The following is an 11503-nucleotide window of genomic DNA, read 5'->3' on the forward strand; positions in this document are numbered from 1 at the left end:
TTGGGCAGCTAAAAGCAAAAAGAAAAAAGCGTACTATGGCTTAAGTCTCTACTGACATTATTTGTTACTTTCTGTTTTTAAAAATAAAAATGACACTTCTAACTCTACAAACTACTATTCTGTCCTACCTCTTCCCTCACACATCCTATTCTAGCAATTCCTAATCATAACACTTCTCTAAAAACCCTGAAGGTGTACCTAGCCCACACCTTCAATATTTAGTTGTCTCTTCTTCCTGAAGCAGCCTTTATTCTTGTATTTACCTTACAAATTTTGGTTCATCTAGGAAGTTTTCCTCTAACTACTACCTTTTTTATTCTCTGTACTTTGTATTGTTGCATTTGTCAATGTATTGAAATTTACATAAATAACACTGTCATTGTCATTATATGTTTGCATACTGCCTCCTGGAGCTGCTTGAGGGTCTGATTCTGAGTATCATTTCTAGCATGGTGCTTGACATATATTACACGTTTTTTAAAAAATTTTTAAAATTAAAAAAATTTCTATTTGTTCTTTTTAGTTGAATATGACAGTAGAATCTACTATGATATATTTATAAATCATGGAATACATCTTATCCTAATTAGGACCCCAGTTTTGTGGTTGTACATAATGTTGAGATTCACTGTGGGGTATTCATATGTGTACCCAGGAAAGTTATGTCAGATCCCACAGTGCAGAGCACCAACAAAGGGGAAGTAATAAAGAGGATTTGAGAGAAATATATTTTCTTTAAGCTGCTCAGGGAAATCTCTGGAGGATAAAGATGTCAGGGTGTTCCAAGAATTAGTTTTCTAAAAGCATAATGTAATGTAATGTAATGTAATGTAATGTAATGTAATGTAATGTAATGCAAATACAAACATTACCAAGATCCAGAAATCCCCTTTTACTAAATGTCCCATTAAGGGTCAACTACTGTGAATTTTATAAACCTGTCTGCTTGCTAGGAGTACACTCTCTGAAGAGAGTATGCTGATGGCAGTAGGCATGCATACAATGGTCTTGCCTGGAAAAGCCCTCATGCAAACCCTTAACAGAAATGGACGTCTGCTCATATTTCCCAATATCTCTAAAAGTGAAAATCCAAACAACCAATGAGTCAGGAATGAAGGGAAACTTCAATGAGTTGGTAGAATTTTGTGGGGTCCCTAAAGGAGCAAGTTATGTGCCTGGATATTATAGAAGAAAGCAGAAAGATGATTCCTATTTCAGATAGGTGCATTTCCATGTATTTTATCTTGTCACATATTACATCATCTCTGTTATACAGGTGATAAAACTGGGGCCCAGAGCCTTACTCAAAGACACTTTCCCAGAGTCACACAGGTAGCCACAAATGGAGGTGACATCTGAACCTAAGTCTGACTGGCTTAAAAGCCTTCCTTTTTGCTTCAAAAAGGAATGTTATGCTCATAGGTAAAATGGGTGGTATATACTCTTATAGAAGTTGGTAAAAGAATAGAAGGGGAATGAGGGAGTCATAAGCCAGGCCATAAAATACAAATGTGATGAGAATGACTGCTTTCAAGAAGGATAGAAAGAAAGAAGACTTTGGCCACTATGTTTAAGATTACATGAGGGAGCAGAGCATAATAGTTAGGTTCTGAAGTATCTTAATGGTCAACCATCCATCCAATACTTCTATTCCCTCTCCCTGAAAACATTCCTCTCATAAAGTCACCAGTCTCTAGCAAAACATCTCTAGACCCATTTTGGGATATAATTAACTGTTCCTTTTATGTTGAGACAAAGAACTTCTGCTTAAGTTTCTGCTTATTGTTTCAGTCTTTGGAGTCCCACAGACAGTTTTCTTCCTCTTTGACAATCTTTACAATGTGTTCACATCATCAAAACTATGGCTTCTCTGACTTTGGCATCCCTAGGGCCTTCAGCCTTTTCTCCACAACATGAGAAAGAAGAATATAATAGAGATAAAAATAAATCAGGACCTGGGTTAGGGGTTAGTGGTAATAGGTCAGATATATCATATGTTATATAGGAAGATTAGGAAGTGACATTGAATGTTTAAAGCCAATTAGTAGGAGACAACTGAGATTGGTAACATCATCATTTTAAATTATCCATCCATCCATTGATCCATCCATCCAACCATCCATCTATCCATCCATTCTGCACATACTGAACATCTCCCAAGAGATTGAGATACAAGACACTGCAGAAGAAAAAGAAAAGAAAAAGATTAGGTTATTGAGGACTTTGAGGAGCTTATATTCTATAAGAAGTGAAGTTAGTTGGAGCTACTAATCTACTAAACAAATAAAACAACTAACTAGCCCTAGGGAAGAATATGAGACGGAAATGGATTGCCCAGGAGGAACTGGGCATCATTTCCACATTGGAACTCAGATATTCTAGTTCAGGAAGGAGAGTCTGAGAAATCCACTGATAGGAAGTAATGAGGAGGGGATGGTAGAGGGGCCCTAGAGAAGCTGCTGAAGAGCCTCCTCTTCACATCAATGCTTTCCCTAGGGAAGATATCCATGAAGAACTGGCATGTCTAAGAGTTAGTACTTCCAATAATAGTACTCAGAGGAGCTTGATTTAGTAACTTTTTCCAATACTAGAGGTGTTAAGTCCTTTAGGAAATGTAGAGAGTAAATACATGATAGGGCAGTGGTGACCTTCGAATTTGAAGATTTGGGTATCAATCAATATAGTCTCTGCTATGTACTTGCTTAGGACCTAGGAAAATCACTTCACATACATAAGTCTCAACTTACTTAATAATAAAATAACATTAACACAAGCTCCAGAGTTTTGTGAAGATTACATGATGTGAGATAATGGTGTCTAATTCAGAATCTGACACTAAGTAGGTATCTGATAATTTTTTACAGAAGGGGGAGTGATAGCAAAAGAAATATTTACAGAATAATTTTCTCTTTATGTTCACATGCTGGGAATCTACATTGGGAAAGTTAACAAGGAGCAGAGCCTTCCTCCTATGAAAGACTGGATAGAATCCCCCGCCTTATGTGAGTAACTTTCATCAATGTTAAAATTTGTCTCCACTATTCTATCTCTAATAGTTTCAACTCTCAGGTAAAAAGCTAAGTAGAGATGACAGTTTGGGATATTCCTCTTAAAGTCATACATTAGGTCGGGAATAGGAACAGATCTGCTGCTTTCCGAGATAAACTGGTATGAATGAATTACCCCTTTATAGCCCCTTACCCCTTTCTGGGAATCCCACATTTTTACCTACCTTACTGCCAGGTTTGGGACCCCTCTTCTTTGGGAATTTCAAAGATTCAGCTGACTTGGATGGGGTAGAGATGGGATGGGAAATAAGGGTCTTGGGTGTTCGACCCCGCTTCTTTCCTGGTTTACGCCCCCTCTGCCCTGGTTGATGCTCCAAGACAGTTTTGGTGCTGCTGTGGATGCTGGACTTCTCAGTGTTCACATCAGACGCAGGGAAGGGATTCTTTGGAATCACAACTGCAAGAAAAAGACTCATTCTATCACGCCCTCCTTTGCCTGCATTCCCATCCCAGACAAGGAAAAAAGAATTTGCACTTTTGCTCAGGTAGTTTTGCACTAGGGAACTAGTTTCCTGTCATTTGACCCAAAAGTTTAAAAAAATTCAGAAGAAAACTGAATTTTACTTGGCTAGAATTGAAGGTTTTAAATTATTTCTAGTAGCAAAAATATTAAAAATTTCTCCCCAGGTATCTTAGAGAAGCATTGTGACCTAAGTCCAAGTTGAGGTTAGAATGGCTCTAAGGAATGCACAATCTTTTCTTGCTGAGAATGAAGATACAAGGCTCAGAAGAGAAAATGATGGCTTCGCCAGGTGATGCAGTGAGATGGGATAAGGACTCTGTTTTGAAACTGAGTACTGATGACCAAGTCTACATCAATCAACTTGAAGTTTTAATATGATTATTGTAGCAAGGAGCAGTGAAACACATGGAAATATAAATCTGACAGCATATGTCTTTACCTTAAAATCCTTTGCTCCTTAATACTTTTGAGAAGTTTAAATTCTTTATCATGATTTTCAAAGGCTTTTGTGTCTTTGCCCCTATCTTGCCCCAGCCCCATTATGTTTGATGTCATTTCCTGTCACCCATCTTTGTGTTCCAATAGTTCTACATATTAAGCTCTCTATTATTCTTGGTTAAGCATACATAACACTAATTTTTCAGCCCTCAATCCAGGGCTGCCTCCATACTGAGGCCTTCTCTGACCATGCCCTACTCAAGTAGAGCCCTCCCCAATTTCTAAAAGATTTTGTAGATTTCTGTGTTAGAGTGCATCTTAATTTTACTCTTATCCTTAAATTGAGATTTTTGAGATAAGGAATATCTAATTCATTTCATAAATGTTATTGAGCACTTACTACAAGTTATGCACTGTTCTAAGCCTTCGCAATAGAACAATGAAAAAACAGTTTCCAAGCTCATGGAGATTTTTTCCTAGAGGGAGAGACAGAAAGTTGACAAACAAATACACAGATAACATCAGACAGTGAAAGTGTAAGGGTAAGGAAACTGAGGTGGACCAAAAGTCCTCTTCAAGGAGATGACATTTACACAGAGCTCCCAAATGAGGCAAAGGCAGAAGTCTACAAAGATCTGAGGAAAGAACCTTCCAACTATAGAGTGTAACAAGGGTAAAGATTCTGAAATAGGAATATGTTAGTGTGTCTGAGGAATGGGAAGGAGTCAGTAAACTGAGTGAGCAAAAGGGAGAGTAGAGAGAGATTAGGTTAGAGAAGGAGCAGCAAGAAGACTGAGTAGGACTCTGCAGACATGAAAATGAATCGAACTTATTCTGGGTATGAAGGGGAGTCCCTGAATGGGGAGTGACATGGAACTGCTCTGACTATCCTGTGAGTGGAGCAAGAGTAGAATTAAGGAAACAGTTGATTACAGCAGATGGGTAAAAGATGCAGAATTATGAACTCCAAGTATAGTGAAGTTTATGCAGAAATCAATGTTAACTGTAGTAAGTCTTATCCATATGGAAAACAGTGAGACTTGACCCCTAACTCACACTAGATAATAAAATTAACATGAAAACAAAAACACCAAACATCTAGAATAACACAAGGGGAAAATCATCAAAACTTGGGTTAGGCAAAGAATTAATTAAATAGGGTACAAAAGCATTAATTATAAAGGAAAATAATGGCATATAACTTCATTAAAAGAAAACATTTCTGGGCTGGGGTTCAGTGGTAGAGCACTTGCCTAGCAAGTATGAGGCCCTGTGTTTTATCATCCTTAGCATCATGGGGGGAAAAAAGAAAGAAAAAAAATCTCCATTCATCAAAAGACAAAACTAAAACTGAAAAGGACAATTCAGGGAGTAGAAAAAAATATGTGAGAAAAATAATATCTAGCATATGTAAAAATGAGTAATAGAAAGATTGATAACCTAATTTTAAAAATGGCTCTCAAGAGGCACTTCACAAAGATGGATATAAAAATATGAAAATTTGCTAAATATTATTGTCAGAGAAATGCAAATTCAAACCATCATTATTACACCTCTACTCAAATTGCCAAAATCAAAAGGACTGACAATACCAGACAATGGTAAAGATGTGAAGCAACTAAAATTCAACATTGTTGTTGTGAACCTAAATAACTTTGAAAAATTGCTTCGTGTATATCCCATGACCTAACAATTCCACACCTAGGTCTATGTCCAAGATAAATGAGCATGACTACCAAATGATATGCACTAGAATATGTATCACTCATAGAAAGGCAAAAATGGAAACAGTCTAACTGCCCAACAGAAGAATAGATTTTTAAAATGTGGCATATTTGTAGGGGGGAAAATATTATACACAGAAATAAAAAGAATTATTGTGCAGCAAAATTGATAAATCTCATTGCAAAAAAATGTTAGACAAAGGAAACCAGAATATATGATTCCCTTTATATTAAGTTTGAAAATAGAAAAACTAATCTAGATAATAGAATAGTGAATACCTTTGGGGGTGATGAGTGGGTAAGGTTTTGACTAAGAGAGAGCATAAGTGAGTCTTCTGGATGCTGGAAATGAACTGTATCAATATAAAATAAATGAACAAAAAAGACAAAAGATAATGGTGAACTGGAATCTTAGAATATAATCATATTATTGAAAAGGTTGAAAAATAGTTGGATTCCGAATACACTTTGAAAGAAAAGCCAACAAGCATGGATAGTAAACAGAAAATTAGAAAACAGAAAACACAGAATTATACTGAACAGGTTCAATTAAAATCATATTTAGCTATATTCCATTTATGTAAGATGTGTCAAAATGCATTCTTCTGTCATGTATAACTAATTAAAACAAATAAAAAAGTCATATTTAGCATGGTGGCATATGCCTATAATCCCAGCAACTCAGGAGGCTGAGGCAGGAGGATTGCAAGTTCAAGGTCGGCTTCAGTAACTTAACAAGAATCAAAATTTTTACTGGATCCCCAAGATGGCCGCGAACAGAGTGCATCACCCCGTGTACCGTGCCACTGTGCGGGTGAATAACGAGTTAGAACAACAAAAAACTATCTTGTTAAGAAGTTACAGCAAAATGGGGGTGCACCGAAACCCAGAGGAAGGATTTCCAGCACCGAGGTCTGGTAATTGAGTCTCATACACGAGCCAACTGTGCGACCGGAGATCCAGGCTGACTGATCCGCAAGGTCCGCCACGTGGCGACAGACGACGGGGAGCAGCCGAGAAGTGACCAGCAAGCAGGGAGATTGCTGCAGATTCTGTGGAATCCTGCTGCCTGAGCACTCACAGAGCCCCAGACTGAGTTCGGGATTTCAGACGGGGAAGGAAATGGGACAGTTCTATCTTCCACAACGGAAACTCCACCAAGGAAACCAGCAGCCACCATTTTGGAGAGCTGAAGTAACCACCGCCACTCTCCGACAGATTGCAACAATAAAACAGGTGAGTGTTACTCAGCTCATCTCCCATACAGCAGGGAATTCACATAAAATCTCTCCTAGGCTCTCCAGGGGAGGGATTATCAGAGCAAGCCTGCATAAAGACGCGGGGGGGGGGGGTGGGGGGTGGTGGGGGGTGGGGGGGGAACTAGAGACACCCAACCTTCAACTCCCCCTCCCATCAGCGGGGAAAACGAAACCTGTATTGCCAGTTCGGGGGGAAGGGGCAAGTGGAAAAAATCAAAAGAATACAGTGCAGGGGGGCGGGGGTTCTCAATAGCCACCCTCCACACCCAACAAATGGCAGGCCCAGAGTACAGTTTGAACTGCTGAGAGGCATCACTCAGGGGAAATCTGGTCTAGCAGGAGAAACCAGGACTAGCAGGAGAAACCAGGGGACTACAGGCCAGGCCCTTGAGACTGGGCAGCCGGAGAATGCACGCCTACCGGCGAAACTCCACCCACCGCCTGCTCGACTGGGCGGCTGGAGTCCGCCTCCCGCCAGCGACCGACTGCAAGACTGGGCAGCTAGAGATTGCCCGCCCACCAGCAACAGCCGGCCCATTGCCCCTGCGACTGAGCAGCTGGAAACCGTACGCCTGACGGTGACCAATCGCCTGCCCGCCGGCTGCCCGCACAACTGGGCAGCTGGGGACCGCCCGCCCGCCTGCGACAGCCGGCCCATGCCCCTGCGACTGGGTGGCTAGAGATCTCCCGCCCACCAGCGACAGCTGGCCCATTGCCCCTGCGAATGAGCGGCTGCAGACCGCATGCCCACGGGTGACCACAACTAGGCGGCTAGAGATTGCCCGCCCACCAGCGACAGCCAGCCCATTGCCCCTGCGACTGAGCAGCTGGAAACCGCACGCCTGCCTGTGACCAATCGCCCAACGGCTGCCAGCGCGACTGGGCGGCTGGAGACCGCCCGGCCACCAGCGTCCGGGAGCTGAAACCAACCAGAGACAGTCCAGTCCCACCCCTCCATTCAGACACCCCAGTAAGTAGCCTGGGGCCCGCCATAGCAGAGAGGTGATGTCACTGGAGCTCGGCTGTCGGAATTCCTTCCCAGCGGAATTCACTTTAGCAAGTATAATCTACCAACACAAAGGAGAGACAACAGAGATATAAAAAAACAAAACAAATTTATAGAAGGGAGCAGAAACACAGCAATCAAATAGAGCTGGAAAGTAGCATGAACATCATGAAAAAACAAGGGAAAAAAAGGAGTACAAACAATGCAGGACAACTTAATTCTACAGGAGGACCTAGAAGCATCAGAAACAGGGATAGGGAAAGAACTCAAGGCATACCTAACTCAGATGGAAAGGAATATTAGAGAAGACATGAGACAGCAAGTCCAAGCAATGAAAGTATATTTTGAAAATGAATTAAACAAACAAACTCAAATGGCAAAGAACGAGCTTTACCAGGAGATAGAGATCTTAAAAAAAATCAAACAGTAATCCTAGAAATGCAGGAAACTATAAACCAAATTAAAAACTCAAATGAGAATACTACAAATAGACTAGATCAAATAGAAGTCAGAACATCAGATAATAAAGACAAAGTTTATCAACTTGAAAACCCACGAGCAATCTATTCAAGAGATATGGGATGCATAAAAAAACCAAATTTGAGAGTCATCGGGATAGAAGGCATAGAGAATCAAACCAAAGGAATGGACAACCTATTAAATGAAATAATTCTAGAAAACTTGCCAGAGATGAAAGATGGAATGGATTGCCAAATCCTGGAAGCCTACAGGACCCCAAACATTCAAAACCGTAATAGACCAACTCCAAGACATAGAATTATGAAGATAGCCAACATACAGAACAAGGAGAGAATATTAAAAGCTACGAGAGAAAGGAGGCAGATTACATTCAGTGGTAAATCAATTAGGTTAACGACTGATTTTTCATCACAGACTTTGAAAGCGAGAAGATCCTGGAACAATGTATTTCAAACACTGAAAAATAATGGATTTCAACCAAGAATACTGTAACCAGCAAAATTAAGCCTCAGATTTGACAATGAAATTAAAATCTTTCACGATAAACAAAAGCTAAAAGAATTCGCAGCCAGAAAACCAGCTCTGCAAAGCATTTTGAGCAAAATACTACAAGAAGAGGAATTGAAAAATAGTGCCCAAAACTAACAGCAGGAGGTATCTCAGTAAAGGGGGAGGAAAATAACCAAAAAGTAAAAACTAGCCAAACTAAAATAAATAAATAAATAAACATGACTGGAAGTACAAATCATATTTCAATTGTAACCTTAAATGTTAATGGCCTAAACTCACCAATCAAGAGACATAGGCTAGTAACCTGGATCAAAAAAACAAATCCAACAATATGCTGCCTTCAGGAGACTCATATGATAGGAAAAGACATACACAGGCTGAAGGTAAAAGGTTGGGAAAAATCATATCACTCACATGTCCCTCGGAAGCAAGCAGGAGTGGCCATACTCATATCGAATAAAATCAACTTCAAACCTAAGTTAATCAAAAGGGATGAAGGACACTATATACTGTTAAAAGGAACCATCCACCAACAAGACATAACAATTATCAATTTGTATGCACCAAACAATGGAGCTGCAACGTTCATGAAACAAACTCTCCTCAAGTTCAAGAGTCAAATAGACTACAACACAATAATTATGGGTGACTTCAACACACCGCTCTCACCATTAGACAGATCCTCTAGACAAAAGCTGAATAAAGAAACTATTGAACTCAATAGCACATTCAATAACCTAGACTTAACCAACATATATAGAATATATCAACCATCATCAAGTGGATACACGTTCTTGTCAGCACATGGATCCTACTCAAAGATAGATCATATATTATGCCATAGGGCAACTCTTAGTAAATATAAAGGCGTGGAGATAATACCATGCACCATATTGATCATAATGGAATGAAACTGGTAATCAATGATAAAAGAAGGAAGGAAAAATCCTACATCACATGGAAAATGAACAATATGTTACTGAATGATCAATGGGTTACAGAAGACATAAAGGAGGAGATAAAAAAATTCAGAGAGACAAATGACAATACAGACACAACATACCAGAATCTATGGGACACAATGAAAGCAGTTTTAAGAGGGAAATTCATTTCTTGGAGTTATTTCCTCAAAAAAAGAAAAAAACCAACAAATAAATAAACTCACACTACACCTCAAAAACCTAGAAAAGGAAGAGCAAAACAACAGCAAATGTAGTAGAAGTCAAGAAATAATTAAAATTAGAGCAGAAATCAACGAAATTGAAACAAAAAAAAACCATTGAAAAAACTAAAAGTTGGATCTTTGAAAGAATAAATAAGATCGACAGGCCCTTAGCCATGCTAACGAAGAGAAGAAGAGAGAGAACTCAAATTACTAACACAGGGATGAAAAAGGCAATATCACAACAGACACTACAGAAATACAGAAGATAATTAGAAAGTATTTTGAAACCCTATATTCCAATAAAATAGAAGATAGTGAAGATATCGATAAATTTCTTAAGTCATACGATCTGCCCAGATTGAGTCAGGAAGACACACACAATTTAAACAGACCAATAACAGAGGAAGAAATTGAAGAAGCCATCAAAAGACTACCAACCAAAAAAAGCCCTGGACCGGATGGGTATACAGCGGAGTTTTACAAAACCTTCAAAGAAGAATTAATACCAATATTTTTCAAGCTATTTCAAGAAATAGAAAAAGAAGGAGCTCTTCCAAATTCATTCTATGAGGCCAACATCACCTTGATCCCGAAACCAGACAAAGACACTTCAAAGAAAGAAAACTACAGACCAATATCTCTAATGAACTTGGATGCAAAATTTCTCAATAAAATCCTGGCGAATCGAATACAAAAGCATATCAAAAAAATTGTACACCATGATCAAGTAGGATTCATCCCTGGGATGCAAGGCTGGTTCAATATACGGAAATCAATAAATACTATTCACCATATCAATAGAGTTAAAGACAAGAACCATATGATCATCTCGATATATGCAGAAAAAGCATTTGACAAAGTACAGCATCCCTTTATGTTCAAAACACTAGAAAAACTAGGGATAACAGGAACTTACCTCAACATTGTAAAAGCTATATATGCTAAACCTCAGGCTAGCATCATCCTAAATGGAGAAAAACTGAAGGCATTCCCTCTAAAATCTGGAACAAGACAGGGATGCCCTCTATCACCACTTCTATTCAATTTAGTTGTTGAAACACTAGCCAGAGCAATTAGACAGACAAAAGAAATTAAAGGCATAAAAATAGGAAAAGAAGAACTTAAATTATCGCTATTTGCAGATGACATGATAATATATTTAACAGACCCAAAAGGGTCCACAGAGAAACTGCTAGAGTTAATAAATGAATTCAGCAAAGTGGCAGGATATAAAATCAACACGCATAAATCAAAGGCATTCCTGTATATCAGCAACAAAACTTCTGAAATGGAAATGAGGAAAACCACTCCATTCACAATATCCTCAAAGAAAATAAAATACTTGGGAATCAACCTAACAAAAGAGGTGAAAGATTTATACAATGAAAAC

At 39.1% G+C, this 11503-nt stretch overlaps 1 protein-coding gene across 16 annotated transcripts in view; it reads right to left on the reverse strand.

Moving 5' to 3' along the window:
• Positions 1–11503, reverse strand: part of Scmh1 (Scm polycomb group protein homolog 1) — a 215369-nt gene that overhangs the window by 43736 nt on the left and 160130 nt on the right. For 15 of the 16 annotated variants that reach the window (XM_078026045.1, XM_078026034.1, XM_078026039.1 and 12 more), the window contains one exon: positions 3233–3465. The exons of the other annotated variant lie outside the window; for it this stretch is intronic. In XM_078026045.1, the coding sequence (XP_077882171.1) occupies positions 3233–3465 (233 nt within the window). The remainder of the gene's footprint in view (positions 1–3232; positions 3466–11503) is intronic. 16 annotated transcript variants of the gene reach the window in all.

This window comes from Ictidomys tridecemlineatus, chromosome 11 (assembly GCF_052094955.1).
Source record: "Ictidomys tridecemlineatus isolate mIctTri1 chromosome 11, mIctTri1.hap1, whole genome shotgun sequence".
NCBI lineage: Eukaryota > Metazoa > Chordata > Mammalia > Rodentia > Sciuridae > Ictidomys > Ictidomys tridecemlineatus.